This window comes from Odontesthes bonariensis, chromosome 8, assembly GCF_027942865.1.
Source record: "Odontesthes bonariensis isolate fOdoBon6 chromosome 8, fOdoBon6.hap1, whole genome shotgun sequence".
NCBI classification, from domain to species: Eukaryota; Metazoa; Chordata; class Actinopteri; order Atheriniformes; family Atherinopsidae; genus Odontesthes; species Odontesthes bonariensis.
This window is the reverse complement of record NC_134513.1, coordinates 16,129,316-16,152,976: the sequence shown is the minus strand read 5'-3', so window position 1 is coordinate 16,152,976 and position 23,661 is coordinate 16,129,316. Positions and strand designations below refer to the sequence as shown.

The 23,661-nt window shown below is 40.7% G+C and overlaps 1 protein-coding gene across 1 annotated transcript in view; it reads left to right on the top strand.

Annotated features, from left to right (window-relative positions):
* The window catches only part of cmah (cytidine monophospho-N-acetylneuraminic acid hydroxylase), a 35,532-nt gene extending 19,115 nt beyond the window's left edge, over positions 1–16,417 (top strand). The window contains exons 5-15 of the mRNA XM_075472536.1: positions 2,561–2,751; positions 3,439–3,519; positions 3,613–3,679; positions 3,803–3,884; positions 3,989–4,126; positions 5,940–6,075; positions 6,829–6,972; positions 10,747–10,921; positions 14,002–14,118; positions 15,034–15,149; positions 15,295–16,417. Coding sequence (XP_075328651.1) covers positions 2,561–2,751; positions 3,439–3,519; positions 3,613–3,679; positions 3,803–3,884; positions 3,989–4,126; positions 5,940–6,075; positions 6,829–6,972; positions 10,747–10,921; positions 14,002–14,118; positions 15,034–15,149; positions 15,295–15,433 — 1,386 coding nt within the window. The 3' untranslated portion in view covers positions 15,434–16,417. The remainder of the gene's footprint in view (positions 1–2,560; positions 2,752–3,438; positions 3,520–3,612; positions 3,680–3,802; positions 3,885–3,988; positions 4,127–5,939; positions 6,076–6,828; positions 6,973–10,746; positions 10,922–14,001; positions 14,119–15,033; positions 15,150–15,294) is intronic.
* Positions 16,418–23,661: the final 7,244 nt, after the last annotated feature.

The window sequence follows — 23,661 nt, the reverse complement described above, 5'->3', positions numbered from 1 at the left end:
ACAAGTAAACAACATGGAATGATCTTGCCCTCCCTATATCACTAAATGATTATTTTTCAACGACTGTACAAGATGCATGAAGCCACGCTAACCGAGCCTGTAGCGAGGTACAGAGGCTTCAGCAGTCAGATGGGTTGACGACAATCCTTGCTGCCGACCGGGCGCTTGCTCGTCAAGTCACGAGACAGAATCGAAACTTAAAAAGCTCCGAGTTGGCATGGATTCGCTACTTGCCCGTCTGACTGCTGAATCGCTGGCTCTGGTTGACTCAGCGGTCAGACGGGCAAGTAGCGAATCCATGCCAACTCGGAGCTTTTTAAGTTTCGATTCTGTCTCGTGACTTGACGAGCAAGCGCCCGGTCGGCAGCAAGGATTGTCGCTGTCGGGCCGTGAGTCACCCAGAGCCAACATGATTCGCCAGACTCAGGCACCCGCTTCCTTGACACAGAAACAACTCAATACGATCTGACCGAGCAAGGATCTGTCATGAAGTGGCGCTGGCTTACGCTTGTCGTTCATTGTTCCGTCAACGCAAGCCGTATCCAACGCATTCAGTTCATTTTCAATGAAATCCGGCCGATCGTTGTCGCCGTGCTTGCAAAGCATGCTGGGATTCCGGCACGGCGAGCGGGGGACCTGCGGCACGTCAAAAAAGTTGGGCTCGCTCAAAGTTTATGCAAATTTGCCACGGCAGCCGTAGTGCGTTACCCAATGACAGTAGATCATGTGATCTCCTGTGTCGCATCAGCAGCAGCAGCAGCACAATAGCAGCTCTCCTCGCTCGCAGATCCAGATCCATGGTGCAATATGAAATAATGTTCCATTGCTGACGATTTATACACATTAATTTCCCTCCAAAACTCACATTTTTAGAGGGAGAAACTTCGGTTGGTTAAAATCACAAGTTATTTACTTTCCCCCGGAGCCATTCTACCCTATGTTCTATCTACAACTTCGTATACACACCCCTCTGTACACGCCTACTGTACAGGCAACACGACGACACTAGGCATCCAATCCGGCGAGTTAAGTTGACGTGACGGAACAATGGACGACTACCGTTAACTAGAGAAAAAAATGCAACGGTACGAAGTTGGAACATAAGTCGTGTTTTTATTGAATAATAAAATATTAAATAGGCCTAACACACAATAAACAAATTTAAATAAAATTATAAATAAAATCTCACAATGTCAAAAATGGCTTAGATAAGAGCACAAGAGAAAATGCAAAGAAAGCAGTGAACTGTGAAACTGTCAGCGGGGATTCGTCCCTCACTGTAAGTAACGGACGGATCGCAAGTCAGGACGGATCAGTAGGGGGCATGGCTCACTTAACCGGCAAACGGGGCGGGAGTTAGGTTTCGTTTCACTCAATGTGTGACTGACTGTGTGTTCGTGACTGAACACCATGCTAGAGAATGACTGTAGCCTAGTAGGCAACTAAAGAGGGATATATATTCCGGTTTCATCATTTCTCTCACGACTAAGGTTGAAAACCGGATAACCCGGATTTTGTTACAGCTCTAATGAGAGAGTGTTGCATGACCATTCAAAAGTATGACAGGGTTTCTAACAATGCAAAGCCTAATGCAAATGGGTGGAGTGTCCCTTTAAGAAATAAGGCTTGGAAACAGTTTGCTTTGCATTCTTTTTAGACAAAACCTCAGCAACCAAGTTACACTGATGTCTGCTTATCTGTGCGCATTATTTCAATAAAGCAGGGGTGCCCAACCGCCTGGACATGAACTGTCCCAAGGCTGCGAAGCTTTCAATATCAGGCCGTAAATGGTCCTGCAAAACGGAAAAAAACAAACAAATGTAAAATGCAAATATAACACCAAACAGTAATTGTTTGCAATGACAATGAACGTAGCATATTGGGCCGCATAGAAGTCGAACACATAGCAGCAGGATTCCTCATGAATTGTGGTGACAGTGAGTGGAAAAGGACAAATTTGACATGTCCCAGATAGTAGCTGGGAGTTTGGGCAAGACAGTCGGACTGTCCTAATCCAGGCTAATGTCATCTGCTTCACTGGATTATATCACGAATGTTGCTCATCTTATTATCCCTCGATTGGGCAGTTTAGTTGCACAGAAACAAGACTTTTATTTATTATTATTAATGTCAGAATAAAACATATACTATATGTGTTATATCGCTACTAATTAAACAGTTGATAATATACACATGAAGAAAACATGAAAAAAGCTACTGTGGTTGAATAATTAGCTTTGCTTAATGACCCTACATTGACGCACACACCCACACAAAAAAAGCATAAGAGTTTTGTCAGTATCATAGCTGATTCACTATGGAAATAGATTGAGGACCTCTACTTTATGGTATTATATATTTGGATTTGACAGTAATGTCAATAATCCCAATTCTCTTACATTTTGTCACCACTTAATTTCTATGAGAAATCCTCCTCTGCTTACTTAACCAGCGAAAATGTTCTGAATAAAGCTTAATGCTGTCAGATCTGTTTGCCATAATGGCAAAAATGTGACTTCTGCGACCGGTAAACCTGTAAAAAGCAAAGCTTCCCTTTCAGATAACCTACATCACCCATGCCTGCATGGAGCTTCAGCTCGGACAGAAGCGGTTCATGTTTGATCCTTGGTTGACGGGTCCTGCGTTTGCCAGAGGCTGGTGGCTTCTCCATGAGCCACCAGAGGACTGCCTCGACAGACTGTGTGCAGCAGATCTCATATACATCAGCCATATGCACTCTGACCACCTCAGGTGAACCCTTATACTGTTGTTAAATTCACTATGTTATGAAATGATGCCATAAATTTAGCCTTATACTAGAGGAGGGCAAGAAATGCACACACTGGTGTGAAGACAGTAAGTTGGAGAGCAAGATGAGTCATCAATATTTTCCACTGATTTCCAAGAAATGAGAAAACAAGAAGCTCTTAAGAATGCTTAAAAAAAATCAGTGGTCATTGTTGAGCTAGATCAGGGATGTCCAAAGTCGGTCCTCGAGGGCTGTTGTCCTGCAGGTTTCATATGTTCCCCTGCTTCAACACACCTGATTCAGATGAAATGGATCTCTTCAAAAGTTAGGCACAAGCCTACTAATGATGACTTGTACTCTGTATTTGTCCTTCTGGAGACACGCCTCATGAGGGCCAAACATAGGAAACACTGCTTGAATAAAGGATATCCGTAATGTGCTGCAGCTTGACAGCACTCATCGACAGCTTCACCCACAAGCAGCCAAACGACCTGCCGATGACACCGTTGTGAAAGCATCATAGAATAGCCAGGTTGCTGAAAGATAAGACCATTCGTAGAACCACCATCCCATGATATTCAAGCCCGCAGTTTCCAAGATGAAGATGAAATTCAAAAGTTGTCAGTTAAGAAAAGACAGTTAACAAAAGAAAATGTAATATTGGTTGACCTGTCCTGTTTCCCCTCCAGTTACCCAACTCTGAAAGTCTTGTCAGAGAGGAGGCCAGACGTCCCCATATATGTTGGTGATACATCCAGACCAGTCTTTTGGTTAGTGGTGTCGCATGGTTCCATTTAACACAATTTTGAATGAAGATAAGCTACATTTATTCACTTTACCCTCTTTCTTCCATGTTGTAACAGGTATTTGGAGCAAAGCCAGGTCAAGTTGACCAATATCCATGTCACTTCTTTTGGTGTGTGGCAAAACGTAAGCTTCTCACGTTTCTCGTATCAAGTCAAAGTACAATATTGATAATACAAAATAACTGAGAAGAATTCCACCCCTTAGATAAAAACTGTGATACGATATAAATAATTCATATCACCACAGATTGATGAACACCTGAGATTCATGATTCTGATGGATGGCGTACATCCTGAAATGGACACCTGCATCATTGTTGACTATAAGGGTACAAACGTTGAATTATTTTTTATATTTAGATTGCTGTATCTAGAATTGGAGTGAAAAATGAATATAACATGATTGAATATTTAGAATCCCTCCCAATTGCAGGTCACATGATCCTCAACACTGTGGACTGTACTAGGCCAAATGGGGGCAGATTACCACAGAACGTGGACTTGATGATGAGCGACTTTGCCGGGGGAGCATCTGGATTCCCCATGACCTTCTATGGAGGGAAATACAGTGGTGAGATTTACCACACTCACACCTCAATGCACAGCACAGTATAGTTTTAATATTTTACATGCATCACAACACTGCTGTTGCAAAATAGTGAATGTCGTTTCTGTCTGCAGTGGTAAAATGAATGGCAGTGTTGTTGGCAGCATTTAGGTTATCCTTATAACTAGATGTAAACTGAATTGTAGAGTTTTTAATGGTGAAATCATAAGCATCTTATAATTTCATTATAAGCATTATTGTCATTATAAGCCTCTGATGTCACACTGTTGGCTCAATGAAAGCCAATTAGACGCTTCTTATTTTTGGTCACATGTTCACCTTTAGTTTTTAATCATTTGTCTGGTTGAATTGGCTAAATTATCTATGATTACCCTCTGTATCAATCAGATCTATATTTAAGCATTGGATAGGACTGGGAAAATCGATGGTGAGCAAGTTTGATATGGACGCTTTAAATTTACTAAACAGGTAAAAATTAGCACATGGTCGTGAATCAATAGCCCCTTTCACACTGCGACCCGCTACCTTAGCGGGTCCAAATTGCACCTTCGACCTGCGTCGAGCAATGTGAACGCTTGGCGTGTCAGGGTGACCCGTGTCGCCTGAAGCCGAGTTCAGGGGGAGTTGCCTGGTGGCAGAGCGTCACACGAAACACATAAAATGCTGGGCGTGTACAATGACGTAGGCACAAGCCATGCGTCGGAGGTAGGGTTAAATACACCTTGAGGACTCGTTTTTGCAATTGTATATGCAGTTCATGGAGATGTTATTGTACGGGGTGTGGATGGTTACAACGTGGGATGCCGCCGAAGAACATATGCGGAGAATACAAGAGCACTATAGTCCCTGAAATGTGGCGGTAAATAACGTCCTCTGCTCGGAGGCTGAGGAGCTCGCGGACCTCCTTGTCTCACCAGTTGGCCATATTAAAAAATGTCTCCAACTTGATGTAGGCTAAAACAGAGTAAAATTTGTCCTCACCTGTCGCTGTTGTTCTGAATCAGCTGTCCATTCTGTCTTTTAAACTCCTCACGTCACACCACGCCCACGTCCGACCCGCGTCGATTGCGTTCACACCAAACTCGGCTCGGCATAAAAGACTAGGGTCCGACGCGGGTCGAAAGGCGAGTCGAGTTGACGCGGCAGCCCGGGTCGGCAGTGTGAACGCAACAGCGGACACGCTAAATTCGCGGATTAAACACGGGTTATTCGGCAGTGTGAAAGGAGCTAATAAAAGCGCTAATGAGACGTTTGCAGGGGATTTACGAACACAGCCAGCTCAGTTAAAAAAAACAATCTGGAAAGTTGGAAAGTTTTTAAAAGAGCAGTAAAGACAAATCTGCAATTTGTTTTTGTTTTTTATTTGAACATTTAATTTAACAGACACGAGTACAAAGGAAAGGATTTTAGGAGTCTTTGCTTGTCAGGTATACCACAGTTTTGTTGTTCATGTAACTACACTCCTAAATCTTGTACTCTAAAAGGGGGATTCTCTTAGTTTCAAATTAACAGGGCCAGGATCTGTAGTAAATGAAGAAAGTAAGTTTTTTAATAGCAAAATGGGATTCATATTAGATGGTATAATCAATGTAGATTTGGGCAATGTGTTGCTGAGATGGAAAGTTTAAACAAAGTGGGCCAAAGAATGATTCTGAGGGGATATTTTAGTCAATCTGGTGCAAGAAAAACTGGAGCTGTCAGTTTTATATAAATGAACACTTCTAAGAAGACAGAAAAATAATCTTAACAAAGCCCAAAGATCATTGTTGAGCACCCCACTGCTGGCATGACACATGGTGTTTCACTGTTTTTGCAGATTCGTGGAAGACGGAATTCATTAAGACCGAAAGGAAGAAGCTACTCAATTACAAATCGCTGCTGGTTAAATCCCTGCAACCGAGGATCTACTGCCCATTTGCTGGCTATTTTGTGGAGGCTCATCCATCGGACAAGTTGGGTTTGGTCAGGGTTTGTGCAATATCAGTGTCCAGTGATAAATTAAAGCCAAAAGACAGGGGCTAAATAATGGCATTCACAACTCAAATTCCAACAAATTGCAATGCTGTTCTCATAAATATTTTATTCACACATCAGATGTTCATAGTGAGACATTTTGCTCCCTGTTACTGCTAACGAGAGCAGGATAGAGAGATTCCTACCGGTAGCTAACTTCAGCCAGCAGAGGACTCACAGCCCCAACATTTTGAGACAATACATTAAAATGAATTAATTTACCAAATATCCCTTCTCTTACAGTTTTATAGAATCCGCTTAAATGCCATCACAGTCACAAACAGAACACAACAACTCTGCTATCTTAACAACTAGGGGGAAACACAACTGTTTCTCCAACTAGCTTTGGCCAACTTCTCCTGCAACGTGCCTGAGGTCCACCTACCACGTAATCAGGAATGGTTCCAACATTGTTGTACGGAGAAGAGTTGGGCCCACTGAACTTGTATTTTTGAGAATGAAGATGATGATTCAAAGCAGTAATCATCCACCCTAGTGTTGATGACTGTTTTTGCATTTGTGATGTCTTGTATCTCATTAAAACTAACACAGTTATGCAAAAAACTTAATTTTTAGCAGAGTTAAGAGTAACTGAGTCACCTAAACAGTGATGTATAAACTGGCTCAGTCTTCTTAGGTCCTTCTGAAAGTGTCTCTTTGTCTTTGTTTCTTCTGCCTGTGTGTTTACAAAGGTACATTAAGGATACAAATATTAAAAACCGAGCAGAGGACCTCAATGCGCTCATCAACAAGGTCGCACCAGACATTACGACATGGACGCCCAAGCCAGGAGCTGTGCTAGACCTTGGCCTTGCTCTGAAAGACCCAACTAACAGGTTGCCAACAGCTCAAAATCTGCTTGTTTGTTTTTCATGATATTCAAAAAAAGACCTATATATACAGCAGGTGAAGACACTAAAGACACTTTTGTTTTGGATGGCCTGTTCGGCTTTGGAGTTTTCCACTTAGGCAGTGGTGTGACGTGTCAGGAAGTAACTCACAGGCAGGCCCCTTTCAAATCCACAGTAAAAGACAAACACTGAGATTAAATGAAAACCGAGATAAACAACAGGGTGAACCAGACTGGTGTACATTAAGAAACGTGATTACAACTAAAAGCACCGTGTGAGGCTTACTGAAGTCAACACGGGTATACTGTTGAAGCTGGGAGTGTTTGGACACTTACATATTTTTTGTCCTTCAGGTGTGCTGTGCTTGTACTACTTGAACATATTTGAATAACCTGCATTTGATATTTTGTGGCAAGTCTTTTCCACTTAACCGTTATTTTAACTTATTTTAACCCAAACGTTCACAGCAGTCACACCCAGCTCTTGTTTGTTCTGAAAGGCAGTTGCTTTTTTTTTTCAAAACTTCCTCATTCAATCTGTGAGATAAATTTGACTAGATAAACACTGCTTATTTACATGCTGGGTTCATATTTCCTTAAACCAACAGTATGCACATATATTATCAGATATGTGCATGCTGTGGCTCAATGTACCAGTCTACAAAAAAATTTTTTTATTTCACCGCCAACAATTTATCCTCTAGGAAAAAATGTATTTTATTTGATTAGAAAAAAAGGGTTAAACTTTTATGGTTTTCCTGTCTTTTTTAATTTAGTTAATTTCTTAAATGTTGTCTAAAAGGAACTCGGCAACAAATAAATGCCCCATCAATCCATCCGTCCATTTTTCTATACCCGCTTAATCCGTCGGTCAGGTCGTGGGGGGGCTTATCCCAGCAGTCATCGGGCGAGAGGTGGACAGGTCGCCAGTCCATCACAGAGCCACACAAAGACAAACAAGACAAACAACCACATACACGCTCACACTAATTGTCCTAAGGACAATTTTAGAGACACCAATTAACCTAACATGTTGGGTTTTTTTGTAAATGCCCCATTTTTTGACAAAAAGGTGAAAAATCTTTCCACCATTTGCTTATGGGCAAAAGGGTCATAATTCAGTGTATTGCCACCAGGGCTTTTATCAAACGCCATGTGGCGCAATTGAACACTTGGTGGTGTCTGACATTTATAAAGCCTCGGCCAATGAATCTGAATATTGTTTTATCCAGAAAGGAAATAACAAGATCAGAAAATTCGAAACAAGAACTGATTCTGGCTTTACAATTTGTTTGCAGCCTGGACCAACATGTAAGATTTTGGAATGGGAGGGGATGGGAGACAGTACTGCATTGTAGGTGCAATACTCGAGGGAAAAACCTACATTAGCAGGGAAGGTAGTCTCACCATTGGCACCTTAAATCTTGTGTTCAAAGCATGTTGGTCAAGCAGGTAAACAACAATTACCTAACTGACCCATATACACAAATGACCGTAACGACTCTTCGAGTGTGAATGCACCGAAATTCCCCCCTACAGGTGTCCCTGAATAGACACCTGAGGTCCGTTTCATGTAGCAGGTTTAGTGAAAACTCTGAGTTGGTTAACCCTGAAATGAGGGAAACTCTGAGTTTTCCGTTTCACAAAGGGAGGTAACTCAACCCTGAGAAAGAGGGGTAACTCTAGCCTGTTTCACAAAGAGAGGTAACTTAACCTCTCGGTCAGTTACCTGAGTAACTGACTCTCTGAACCTAACCTGGTCGGGACCAGGTTTTATTCAAGAAACCTCGAGTTTCTTTCTGTCTCCGCCCTCTTTCAGTCACACACGCCATTTGATTTCCTCATTCATTCAGTCAGCAGAGCGAGTTCTTCTACTTCTAGAAGTCCATTAGGCACAGTAGGAGGCGACTTTTTTCACGAACATGTCCTTTTGACAACAATCCCGTGGATGGTGCAGCATTATTGCGCAGAGAAATAAATATTCATCGGAGATGTTTGCATTTACAGATAATTATCTTTTTGAGCAGCACCATCAGAATGTGTTGGGACAAAAGAAAAAAAAGACATAAAAGACAAATAAATATTTGTATGAATAGGCTTAAAAAAGACATATATAGGCCTATTATATTTTATAAAGACACTCGTGTCTTGGGGGTGGACTCCCTCAGCCACTGGCCTCCCGTTAGAGGTGGCGGTGCTGGGCAGCACCGGTTTTACGGGCATCTGCCTTCTTTCTGTTGGATCAGTAGAAGTCTGTGTTAGTTTAAATAGGCTTAATTATTTAACGGAACATGATATAGATGATGACTCTAAATTGTCCTTCGGAGTGACTGTGAGTGTATATGGTTGTTTGTCTCGTTTGTCTCTGTGTGGCCCTGTGATGGACTGGCGGCCTGTCAAGGGTGTACCCTGCCTCTTCCCCATTGACCGCTGGGATAGGCTCCAGCCCCCCCGCGACCCGACTGACGGATTCAGCGGTGTATAGATAATGGATGGATGGATGGATGGTATAGATGAGAAGACATAGTTTATGTGTGTGAAAACAATGATGTTGGGAATAATATAACTGCACAGTCAAATAGCCACTTAATATTTACTTTATAGTATAAAACATGATCAAAATGAGGTACCTCCATGCCGAGGTCTCACCTGTTTGAACAATGTTTTTATATTTCATCTTAAACTGCTGCCAAGTGAGCTTCTCCCCCGCGGGATTGCACCTAAATGAAATAAATGAATGGGCTACCATTCAAGCAGTTTCCCTGTAATATTATTGTGATTGCAAAGGACTACATTTAAACTTACACTTTTGCAGCTGCAGCGGTGTTGCACTTATTTCTAAAAACGTATTGAAACTCACCTTATGAGCGCATTAAGATTTCCAATTCGAGGTTGGTGAAAAACGTAGCCCCTCCTCTTCCCCGTTGCCATGGTGACTCGTCGAATCGGGGCTCCATTGATGCTGGCTTTTTAAAGTTGTGCTAAACTCAAGGTGAACCTACTCAGAGTTGATTAACCTCACTCAAATCAACGTTTGTGGAACCGAAAACTCAGGGTTTTCTATCTCAGAGTAGATCAACTCAGAGATCAGGAATAGATTCAGAGTTGGTTGAACCTGCTACGTGAAACGGACCCCTGGTGGTGTTTGCAAAATGTTGTGGAAATGGAAAAAAATTGTGCCCCATTTGGCTGTGTTTTCAATTACTTTCAAGCCCCTACATTTATCTGACTCAACATTCTGTCATTGATAACGCAAACTGTCTCAAAGCAAAGCGGAGACACTGCAGTATCCATTATTTTATTTCAATTTGAAGCAAAGACCCTGAAGAAAAAAGAATGCGTACAAACTGCAAAAACAAACAAAATGTTCCCATTTAGGCCAATTATATTTGCATGTAATCATTAGAGAAAAGAAAACCTGGATGCATTCAATTACCTCTGTCAGAAAGCACTGACGTGATTTTATTTTTTCAAAGATTACTGAGAATTTCGATTTGTTTTATCAACCATGTAATGTAAAGAAAAGCTCATGTAAAGGAAATAAGCAACTTGCGATGATTGAACTTTTGAAATACAACGACTTAAGTACTTAACTTAGTGTAAGATCATTTAACTTGGTTAGTATCCTGTAATTATTACCAATGTAGTTCAGTCTATTACAATGCAGATTGTAATAAAATTATGCAGCTAAGGGGGGGAATCTTAAGCCCTCTAAGTTTAATATATCCTTTACTACTTTCTTTATCTTGACCAATCACAGTGAGGCTATTACTGACCCCCCAGCCAATGCAAAAATCTACAAGGACACCTGGGAGTTTGACTTGTATGTGGATGAACTGAACAGTGCCATCAGCAGTGAGATATTCAAACATCAAACCTGGATACAATTTTATTACACCTGGACAGGCTTTAAAAACTACAACCTTGTGGTGCGGGTAAATATACTTGACAGGCATCGTTATTTGTTCTGCATCAACGCTTTGCTCTTTCTTGGAATAAACTTATATGGATTCATGAGCTGCATTCTTCAGCATAACTTATGATTTCGTGGCATATGCTTTGTTTTAGTTTTTTATTTCAAGAAATTGTGGCTTGGTATGATGGTTACTATCTATGGCACTATACCCTTAATCTAATCTCTTCCTTTTCACTGTACAGAGCCTTGCTGCAAAAATATAGATGGATTAAAAGATAGGAACTTGAAGGGGAAGTTGTTGTTTTTTTTAAACCTGGACCTTATTTCTGGCATAAAATACGTTCATCTACTCACCAATAACAGTTTTGTAAAACAATACAGCTTCCAAATAAGGCATTATCTGTCTTTATTTCACCAATACTTTAAGACGAATGAATGAATGAACGCGTACTATTGCACTGTTAGTTCAGAGCTTCCATGTTGTTGTTATTGGGGGCTATCGGGGGGCTTATGGGGGCTTTCTACACACGCATCTAGTGGGATGATGTCATCGCTGCTCGCCTCTGCAGAAAACGTCAATGACGTCATCCTAGTAGATGCGTGTGTAGAAACCCCCCCGATAGCCCCAGATAACAACAACACGGCAGCTCTGAACTAACAGTGCAATAGTACGCGTTCATTCATTCATTCGTCTTTAAATATTGTTGAAATAAAGACAGATAATGCCTTATTTAGAGGCTGTATTGTCAATGCCCTGTTCTCTCCCGTTATGTGGATATACGCAGATCTCAAGTAATCTAAATATTTTTCGAAGGACGCCGACTTTCACCAAACTGTTATCGGTGAGGAGATGAACGTATTTTATGCCAGACATAAGGTCCAGGTCAGTGTTGTGCGTGAACGAGTTTAAAAGAACGCGTTCATTGAACACGCTCATTTTTTCTTGAACGTTGAACTGAACGCAACACATTTTTTAATAAAGAACTTGAACGTGAATGAGTTCACATTATGTGTCATGAACGGCAGACATCACTGTAAATGAACGTTGGAATTTGTTTTCCATTGAAAACTGAGTGACATCTGTTTTCTCTTTTGAAATGTAACAAGAGAAAGTTCCTCCCTCCTGTATTCTCGCTGGTGCCGCTTAAATCACGTATCACCAGACAGAAATGGTTTTGACATTGTGTGCGCAATGCATTGCGGGCAACGTAGTGTCTGGCTGAGAATAATTGAATAACATACTGGTTTCCGCACGACTTTACCCGTGATGAATTGCAGCAGAGCGGGGTAGGCATAACAACGCCGCGTAGCAGGCAACGACGAAAGCGCGGAGGGCTGGAGGAGCGAGCAAGCGAGAGAGAGAGAGAGAGAGAGAGAGAGAGAGAGAGAGAGAGAGAGAGAGAGAGAGAGAGAGAGAGAGAGCGCTGCAATTAAAAAAAAAAAGGCTAGTGGAAGTGATGGCACGAAGACAGACACCGATTCTCCTAATGAACATTTAAAAGAATTTTACACTCTTGCAAACCAAGACCCCGACGGCATTTCATATTATATATTCTTTTTTTAATTAAATGCTGGTAGATTTCATTGCACTAAGTACAGAACTGGTCTACCTTGTCTGTACTGCTGCAAGTTTCATCACCTGGTAAGAAACCCACAATTGCAGTGTCATAAGCAAATGTCTACAATGAGCAGTTTCAAAGAACGTATAGTGATTTCTAGCTCGTAGTGTGAAACAAAGTATTGATTTGAATATCTCACGAAAAAAGTAAAATGAACTGAACTTTGAACTAGTTCAGAATTAAAATTGTGAACTTTGAACGTGAACTGTTCACTGTGAGCATGTATGAACTGAACTTGAACTAGTTCAGAAAAGCTGTGAACAGGCACAACACTGGTCCAGGTTTAAAAAAGAAACAACAACTTCCCCTTTAAGATTCTGTGTGCTAGCAACTTCTCCAACACTGACTTGAAATTAACTTTTGTTAATGAGGAAGAGGTGTGGCTCTCTGATCATACCGATCTCTTTTAATACGGATCATGACTGGCATGACATGCCTTTTTTCACACTTCAGTACAACCAGTAATACAAGATCAGAACAGCATTTATGAGGGTAAGGAGTGAAAAAAAAAACTGAGCTAAAATGCAGAAGCAGTGTGTAAAAAAACTAAGTCCACCGCACAATTCAATAGTAGTAGAACCCCTGTAGCAGTAGTAACTTGAGGTAATTATTTTCTGTTTTTAGAGAGAAGAGGCTTTCTCCTTCAAGACATCCAAACAAGCTATACTTGTCTGGGCTTTTTCTTATTGTACTGTATTGCTGCCACTTACCCTCTTTAATCCTGTGGAAGCAGTTAGGATGTGTGAATTTTTTTCTTTCTCACTGCTTCTGTGTTTTTACTTAGACATGGCATAATACACTGTATAACATGTTGTTGTTCATTTAATGTCTGGTCTTGGCCAGGACCAGATTATGATCATTTTTATTCCCTTGATACATAGGACCTTTAAATTTAACAAAGGTGTGCTTACTTTTTCTAACATGACTGTATTTATCAAATATCTGTCATGCTTGAGGCAGGGATGGACTCTGAGACTGAGCAGTAAAATAAACAGATTGTCTTTTATTATGTTTTTCCAGACAAAAAGGAATCCAGGTAATCAAGGTCAGACAGGCAAGGGAAAAGGGTTCAGGAAATCCAGGGGTGCTACTTATGGAACAATGAGAGGGTGGAGACTGTGGGACAGAGGACGAACAGGTTTCAATACTGGGTCAAACAGACAAGGGGAATCGACAATAGGGACTGTGCGCATTGCCACATTGCCATTGCCGGAGGAAGCCCCGTCCTAGCAGCAGATGGGAATCAAGGTGATTAGGATCAGGTGTGCAGGTGGTCACGTCCCCTAAGCAGGCGTGACAATATCAGCTCAAAAGAAGCATTCTGAACAGTCATAGCATACTATTTTTTAAAAGATAGTGTGCTGCTCCGTTTCTTCTTCTACGCTTTTTCTTGCTTCTCACTTTGGCAGCTTAAACTCTATAGCCTGACTCTTTTTGTTTTTTCCGCTTTTAATGGTACTGTTAACTGACCTTCATATAGGTGATTGAAACAGATGACAAGTTTGAACCCCAAACTGATGGCTATGATTACCTGGTGGACTTTTCGGACCTGTCCTTCCCCACCACGAGGCCTAACAGAGAGCATTCCTACCTGGAGGTGAGTCACTGTGGAGCACTTAGCTGACACTGCAGGTATTTCCACTTCATCACCTTGAAGTCATACAGTATATTTAAAGATTTGGGTTAAACAGGAAAGGTGAAATACCTTTTTTTTTAATAACATTAAAGATTAAACATTGTATTTGAATGATCTGGCATTGAAGTTTACACTCCTCAAAGGTGAAAAAGCCTGACATTAATCGGAGAAACGGATTATAAATTACACACAGAGTTTCGAGTCACCCACAAGCTCAACTTTTACACAATGAATGAAGTCTGTCGACCCAACCCAGACTCATAACCAAATGTGCGGTAGTCACAAAAACTTAATGTTTTGATTTGTTTCCACAAAAGTACAAAATAACTACATACAGGAGCACAGTGTCATTGAGTTGCATCACATTTAACAAGCAACAAAGTCTACGCAGCTGATGGTCAAGCTGAAGAAACAAATTACTAATAAAGATTAGACATTGAAAACTACTTGTTTAAGGTTTGGAAATCATGACTTGCATTATAACTGATCCAGTAATAACGTCTTGCATCAAAATTTTCTTTTCCTGTATTACTTGCAGCCCCTAGTTCTATTGAACTTTACACAACACTTTTCTTTACACTTCTATACTTTTAAGAGTCAATTAATAATTTTGTGTTTTTGAGTATTCCCCATGATGGGAAAAATGCAAGCTTCGCTGGTATGAAATCAACAACTGTAGGCCAAAAGGCTGCTGTAAATATGAAACTACTGATGGTTTGGCAGCTGGCTAAATAACAGACTTACAGGACATCAGTCAGAAGTCCATTTGACAAAAGGCGCCCAATTTGAGTAAATCACAGATACATGGAATCTCTCTTGCTTAAAACTCTCTCTTTCAAAGAGAAGTAGCCCTGACGTTTCTTGATCTCCTTTAAGATTAAAAACAGGGTCGGGGTGATGAGGTACGTGGTGCTGCACGGCCGCCTTTGGGACGACCTGTACATTGGCTTTCAGAACCACATAAGCCGAGACCCGGATGTCTACCACCACAAGTACACACACACTTCATAGATAGTATTAACAGAATGCAGTATTGAATGATGGCAACACAGTTAACAGAAACATCTGTGTAGCTTTGATTAGTTGCCCTGCACGTGTCTTGTAAATGTCCAAAAATGTCTCCTGTCGGCCCTTCAGGTTTTGGAATCACTTCCAGACAGAGCTACCACTTTGCAAACCAGACTGGGACCAGTTTCTGCGGCAGGTGACCCTCATCCAGGAGACAGAAATTGCCTTTGATGAGACTGGAATACTGACCTCTTGTGCAGTGTTATAGATATGCTGTGCAGGTTTATAGAGATGAAATAACCAATTTCCTGGTTAAATGTCTAAACCTGTTTACAAAATCTGCGAGGTATAAAGATTAAACTGGCTTCAGTTATGTAATCTATCCCACTGAACAATAACTCTGTATAAATGTCTTCACAGTAATGAGCAAGACAGTGCTGCAGCAGCTGAACTAAATAACCGTTCTAATACACAATCTATACAACACTTTCTTCATGTTATTTGTGTGCAATCCACACTCTCTGAAATACAAAACAGAGTGGTAATAGGTTTAGTTTTTTTTATGCTTTCTATTCTATTGGATTATTTTTTCCAGTTTCAGTCCACATCTGTAAGTTGCTTGATACTGTATAAGTTATACATTGGATGGTTCAAATTAAATTTATTGTGTGGTGGAAAGGATGTTTTGGGAGAAGTTGGACCTGATTGATGCTGCAGGACCTTGGAAGGGTCAGTCTTGTGATATATGGTATCAGTGGGTTCAGAGAAAACATATGACATGTCAACATGGCACCAGTATGTCTGGACTTTCGCAATGATGAGGTACTGTTGCTCAAATGTTCGTAGTCGTCTTGGTCTCATGATGTCAAAATGTGAACAGCATGATGAGGAGGACTGTTTAAATGCCAATTCTAATTGAACCAGGAAATGTATTGGTCGATTCATGGATCAAACGCCTGTTTGGAATTTTGCCGTTAAGCTCCTTGTTAGAGAACAACAACTGGTGCAAAAAGTACTGAAATGTTGAACAACTGGACATCTGCATTCAAAAGTTTACAGAAGGTCACATTAAGTTCACCTGTAAAAGTTATAATGCATTTTAAGTTGACCCTGAAATTCCCCCCGGAAGCCAAATATCCCTTACTTTTTGTGAGTGGTATATATATACATATTTTTAAATCCAGGTTAAAAACATTTCTGTTCTCATGTGTCTATGCATGAAATCTGCACGCTATCTTTTAACTTATCTAGACTGTTGCTTGTTTTTAAATTCATTTAAATGATTTTGTTTCTCTTTATATTATTTTTATGTATTTTCATGCTTCTTCCACTCCCTGCTGCAATGCTTTTATTTTATGTAAATCACTTTGAATTGTTTGTACATGAAATGTGCTATAAAAATACATTTGATTTGATTTAATTTGATATTTATTTATAATATATATCTGTAGCTAGTTTCATGTAGTTTAAAGTACTCATATGCTAAAGATGGGTCTTTTTTAGTTAACTGATGCACTAAATGTCAGTCTTAGTTTTACTAGATCTCAGTGCTGCATTTGATACAGTTGACCACAATATATTACTGAAACGACTGGAAAACTGGGCGGGTCTTTCCGGAACTGTACTAAACTGGTTCAAAACATACTTAGAGAACAGGAAGTACTTTGTGTCAATAGGTAACTTTACATCTGAGCAAACAAGAGTCACATGTGGAGTTCCCCAAGGTTCCATCCTGGGACCTCTTCTGTTTAACATTTACATGCTCCCAATGGCACAGATTATAAAAAAACAACAAAATAAACTACCATTGCTATACAGATGACACGCAGATATATATTACAATGTCACCAGTAGACCGAGGCCCTGTACAGGCTCTTGGTAAATGCATTGAAGAGATTAATGACTGGATGTGCCACAACTTTCTCCAGCTAAACAAAAAAAAACTGAGGTAATTGTCTTTGGAGCCAAAGAGAAACGATTACAGGTCACCACAGAACTTCAATCTATACACCTAGAAACTACCAACCAGGCCAGAAATCTGGGTGTAGTGATGGACTCAGACCTAATTTTGGAAAAACACATTAAGGCAGTAACAAAGTCAGCCTACTATCACCTTAAGAATATATCAAGGTTAAAGGATCTGATGTGTCAGCAGGACCTGGAAAAACTAGTTCATGCATTCATCTTTAGTAGGCTTGATTACTGTAACAGCATCTTTACAGGTCTACCTAAAAAGTCAGTTAGACAACTGCAGCTTATTCAGAACTCTGCTGCTCGAGTCCTTACTAAGACCAAAGAAGTGGAGCACATCAGTCCAGCTCTGAGGTCTTTACACCGGCTGCCTGTCCATCAGAGGATAGACTTTAAAGTTCTGATGCTGGTCTATAAAGCTCTGAATGGTCTAGGACCAAAATACATCAGTGACCTCCTGACCCAGTATGAACCTTCCAGACCCCTCAGGTCATCTGGATCCGGTCTTCTATCAGTTCCCAGAGTCAGAACCAGACATGGAGAAGCTGCATTCAGCTTCTATGCTCCACATGTCTGGAACAAACTCCCAGAAAGCCTCAGATCAGCTGAAACACTCAGTGGCTGTGTTCGAAACCGCCTACTTCTCCTACTATTCCTACTAGTCGTACTTTTTTAAGTTCCCGGATGTACACTAGATGCATACTAGATTCGCCGAAATGTTGAGTATTCATCATGAGGTTACTTGTCACAATCAAACTACCCAAGATGCAACGTAACGTGATGTTGCCCATCGCCATTTGAACGGTCAAATTCCGTTAACGGGACGAGAGCAGTCAAAACGGCATAACTGGAAGTGCGTTGCTCACTGCGGCTAGCTTTAGTAGCGCCGAATTCGTGGGAACAAAATTGTAAATAGCCGGTATTTTGTCAGATTTTCAACACCTTGGGGGTCTAAATGACTACTTTCTCGCCTGAAAATGTTTCAAATGTTGCTAAAGTTATATATTTACAGAGTTTATGCGCAACATGGGTCAAAAGTGACCCGGCTGAGTTTTAATTTTCCATATCTTTGCAATAAATTAACTTTATCATTCAATATTCAAGGTGTTCCTCAATTAACTTGTTTTTAATCATCATGCATCCTTATTTTTTTTTTTCCTTACTTACTTTTTGAATAAAAACCCTTTTTGTATCACTACCCCTCTAATGCGCAACATGGGTCAAAAATGACCCGCATTCATTTTCTATGTTACTTCATGTGTGGCTGAGTGTTTCTATGATATATCTCTGAAATAAATCAATCATTAATCATTTTCTATTCCAAGTATGCAGTAAATATCTTGTTTTTGTTCAGCACAAATCTTTATTTTTATTTTCCTCTCTTACTTTATGAAGAAGCACACCTTTTGTATTGCTACATCCAGTTTACACACATGGGTCAGACAGGACCCGCATGCATTTACTATTTCACAGCTCAGCACAGCTTCCATCACACATCTAAGTACAGTAAGTTTTGCTTTTCAATTGTACTAATATTACTTTAGAGATTTCTTGATGACAGTAGTGAAAGATAACATTACATTACATTATATGATTATTAGGTTTAGGTTACCTTGAGAGTGAGTACATTACTTGTCAGAAAGTTACAAATAATCATTATTAGCTAGCTGTTGACATATTTTACGTGTTATCTGTTATCATGGTTATGTTATTTTCTGTCTAGGTTCTGTTTTTTAGTTCCTGTTTTATTTTTGTAGTGGTTGTCCTCTTGTGTTCCATATTTACTTCCTGTCTTTGTCTTTTTCCTGCTCGTTTTTGATTGCTCACACCTCTGTTTTGTTGTATTGTTTGTTCATCCCTGCCTGCTAGTGTTTTCCCCACCAATCCATGTTCTGCTCACTCCCCTCACCTGAGCTTCTCCTCCCTCTCTTCACCTGTTCTTCTTCCCTTTTGTATTTAAGTAATTCATTTTGTTGTTGCGTCATTAGTCTTACAAAGTAAGTCTTGCCGTTCTGGTCTTTGTCTGGTAGTTGTATTTGTATTATAGTCGTCATAGTCAAAGTCATAGTCATGTTTTCCCTATTTGCCTTGTTCTTCCATTTTCTGTTTTTACATACAGTCTGAGATTCACATTGGGATTCACCCTTTTTTTTGAGAAACAGATGACCTGTGTTTTCTCAACAGACAAACAGAAGCCCCATTCTTGGGACCATTCCTCCACCGTACTAACAGCACCCTGCATCCTACTCTGTAGGCCATGGACACTTTTGCCCCTCATCCATAGGGCCCCGTCGTCGGCATACAGGGCCCTATCTATCCTGAGGTCTACCTTGTCAAACACGTCATTAATCATAATATTAAATAAAATAGGGCTACACACACTCCCTTGCGGAGTGCCGTTGTCAATGTTATACATTCCGGAGTGACTTGCTCCAACTCTCACTTCAATGGTCCTGTTGTTCAGGAAGTCCATAATCCAGTTATACATTTTCCCACCAATTCCCATTTTGTTCAATTTAAACAAGAGGCCCTCTTTCCACAACATATCGTAAGCCTTTTCTATATCAAAAAAGACTGCCAGGACCATTTCCTTATTCACCTGAGCCTTTCGGATTTCATTTTCTAACACAACAACTGGATCCATAGTGGTGCGCCCCTTCCTAAAACCACTCTGATGCAGGGAGAAAAGACCCCTCCTCTCAATCTCATACACCAGTCTCTTTGTTAACATCCTTTCCATCAGTTTACACAAGTTTGACGTCAGGGCTATTGGCCTATAGCTCCTGACTTCTGTTTTATTCTTCCCTGGCTTAGGTATAGGTACAATTACAGAATGCCTCCAACAGGATGGTAGCCGCCCTTGTTCCCACACTTTATTGTAAAGTTTAAGTATGACATTCTTAGACACATCAGATAAATGCTCAATGAAAGCATAACATACTCCATCCTTGCCTGGAGAGGTGTTTTTAGCACCATCAAGAGCTCTTTTAAGGCTCAAACAGTGTAAAATCCTTATCTAGGGCACTGTCACTGACTTCCTTCCTGCCCAATAGCACTCCATTATCCTGTATCACCTTTTCCCTCCGTACTTGTTCTTCAGTAGACAGGTTGTGGGAGCTATGAACTCTCATAAACGCTTCAGCAAGCATTTCTGCTTTTCCAGCATTCGTCACTGCTTCAGAGTCTCCATTTTTAAGAACTGGCAAAGAAAAATCCCTCCTTATTCCACCCATCTTCCTAATCATACCCCACATGTCCTCTATTTTGGTCTCTGATCCAATGGTTCCACAAAAGTCCCTCCAATATCTCTTTTTATTATCTTTAATAATCCTTCTAGCCTTAGACTGTGCTTGTTTATATGCTATTAGTTTATCAAAAGATTGATTACATTTAATCGTCTTAAATGCTTTATTTCTAGCCTTAACAGCTGCCTTGCATTCATTTGTCCACCAGGGAACCATTTTATTTTGCCTGTGGCCAGTAGACTTACCTATGGTTTCCTCTGCAGGATCACATATTATATTCATGATCACTGAGTTAAATTCATCAACATCATCAACAGTCGGCAATATCCCCATAAATTTGGCATCCGCAGTCATGCTATATAGTCCCCAATTGGCCTCTCTCATACTCCATCTAGGCTGCAAGTTGTGCTCCAGATAAACATTATGTTCTCTTATCTTGACCAAAATAGGGAAGTGATCACTTCCCAGAGAGTTTTTAAGAACATTCCACTGAGTGGTTCCTGCTACTTGTTCTGACACTATAGTAAGATCTATGGCCGATTCCACTCCACGCACCACAACAAGTCTCGTCCCCTTTCCATCATTCATACACACCAACTTACAATCATCCATAAAATCCTCAACTACCCGTCCATTATCATCTATTCGATTACTTCCCCACAGTGTGTTGTGAGCATTAAAATCCCCACATAATATCAATCTGCTACTCCCTTGACTGCAGATTTCCTCAAGTATCTCTCTTGTTATCTTTAAGCGTTGGGTTATAAAAATTAACCACTTCAAACTTTATGTCCCCAGCCCACACTTCGACCCCAATTGCTTCCACTTCTGCATTTAAAGTTAACAACTTATAATTAAGGATTGGATGAAAATAGCTACTCCTCCTCCTATTCCTACACCTCTGTCCCTACGTATGGCTGTGTATCCAAATATTCTAAAATCCAGTACTGGTTTGAGCCAGGTTTCCTGTACACATATAATGTTTGGTTTATCGTGTTGTCTTTCAATCAAGTGCTTAAACTCTTGGCCATTTGCTATTAAGCTTCTGGCGTTCCATTCCAGTATAGACAGTACCATCACAATCCACCACCACATGACTGCTGACTTTCATTTACCTTTGCTTTTAATAATTCATTGATTGTTTCAAATGACAGATCTTCCATCCCAAGATATTTCCTAGCTGCTCTTATAATTATATAGGTTTTTTGTGTCCTACTTTCTACCGTTGCTGTACAATTAATACATTCCACCACAAATGCAACAAATTTTTGTTTGTCAACAATCAGGGTTTTCTCATTATCAATGTGTCTCGGGGGCTGTGGGCCTACCAATGTTTGCGGGGAAGGCAGGGAGGCAGAAATCACTCGGGCGACTGGTTTTGCTTTGTTCACTTTCTTAATAGCGTCAGCATAGGATAGTTTATCGTTCACTCTCACATTTTGTACCTGCACAGCTTTTTTATGCTCCTCGCAGCCCTTATATGCAGCGCTATGCTCCCCGCCACAATTACAACACTTAACTTTAGTTCCCTCAGCACACTTCCCATACTCGTGTTCACCCCCACACTTTGCGCACCGGGGTGTAGCCCCACACACAGCGGCAATGTGTCCAAATCTTTGGCATTTATAGCATCTCGTTGGAGGGGGAATATACAGTCTAACGCTGTAACTGACGTATCCAATCTTAATCCTGTCTGGTAATTGCTCTTCATCCATGACCAACATAACAGACAGACTTGCACTCTTGACTCTAGTGATAGGCGCTTCACTTTAACAATTCGTGCACCCCTCACGTTAGTTTTAATCTCATCGTCAGACATGTCAGTCGATACACCTGAAATCACCCCCAAGACTTTACCTTTCTCTTCCCACACCTGTGGTTTAATCGCTTTCCCCAAAAACTCTTTGCATTTCATTAGACTTTGTTGCTGATCTTTGTCTTGACACACAATCATTAAATTACCGTTCTTCAAAGGCCAAACTGCAAAAACATTTCCGACCAATTTATGAACTTCTTCGCTGGCCTTGGGATTGACAGTACACGGGGATTGAAATCGCAGTATTACTTTGATTTGAGGTGGTTTACCTTCCTCCTTGCCGCTTTCGTCTGATTCAGATGATTGTCCCTTCCTTTTCTTATTCTGATTGCTGACCGTCTGCCATCTACCTCCTTCAGTGCATCTTTCAGCACCCTGTATCGGCTCATTTGTTTTGTCAGTGCCTTGTTCCATGTCATCTATTTCTTCTCCCTCATCCTCGCCTGACATCCTGCCTCCTGAGTTTACCTCACTTTCTGTGAATCCCGGATCACACCTCAAACCCAACGCCAATGCAGCTTCTCCCGGAAGAGTCCGACGTGCTTCAATGTCGTCCCTTTGTCATGTCTATTAGTTTTAGGTTTTAAGTTCCTGCTTAGTTTTTGCCATATTTCCCATAGTTTCTCTTGCTCTGCCATCACCTTCATTCACGCCACCTGTGTTTTTCCCCCTCAGCTGCACTCACTCACCAATCACTCCCTCAGTATTTAGTTTCCAGGTTTCCTCAGTCACTTTGCCAGATCCTCACTGTCACTCAGGCCTAGTCATTGCGCTGATGCCATGCCAAGTCATTGTTGTAATGCTATGCCAAGTCAAGTTTGTTTGTGTCAGGTTTGTCCTTTTGTTTATCATAGTAGTCAGGTTTTGTTTTGCCAAGCTTTTTTTTTTCATTGTTTAGTTTTTATATTCCGGCTCAGCTGCGCCTTTTATTTGTTCTTAAAAATAAATCAAGTTTGGTTTTTTTGGAAGGTCTGCATTTTGGGTCCTCCTTCTCTCTACTTTAGAATTCAGACTTATCTACTGTTTAAAAGAAAAAAAGCAAATGATACACTGAAAACTGAGTTGAAGTACTAAACTGCAGTTCTTCGAATAAACTGTAGGTGGTGACAAAACACAGAGGTTCAGATGAGGCTTGGCTCTCATGAGAAAACTAATCAAAGAGAAGGTTACCGCTCCACCCATCATCATTCTCAATCTTAAACCCAACAGTGTCCAAAAACACGCTTTGTATAAATATGGGTTCTCACAAAATCTAAACTCTAGTCTCATCTGTTGTTCTACAGTCGCATGCACAAAGGTAACGCATTCATGAATGTAATTACATTTGAAAGTGTTACTTGAGTGTTTCTGCAAAGTAAGAGCGATTGAATGTGGACCATGCATTTCATTGTTCTTAGAGCAGCTAAATGGCATCAGAGTAACACTGGATAATGAGCCAGAGTGTTTGAAGGATTGCACAAATGA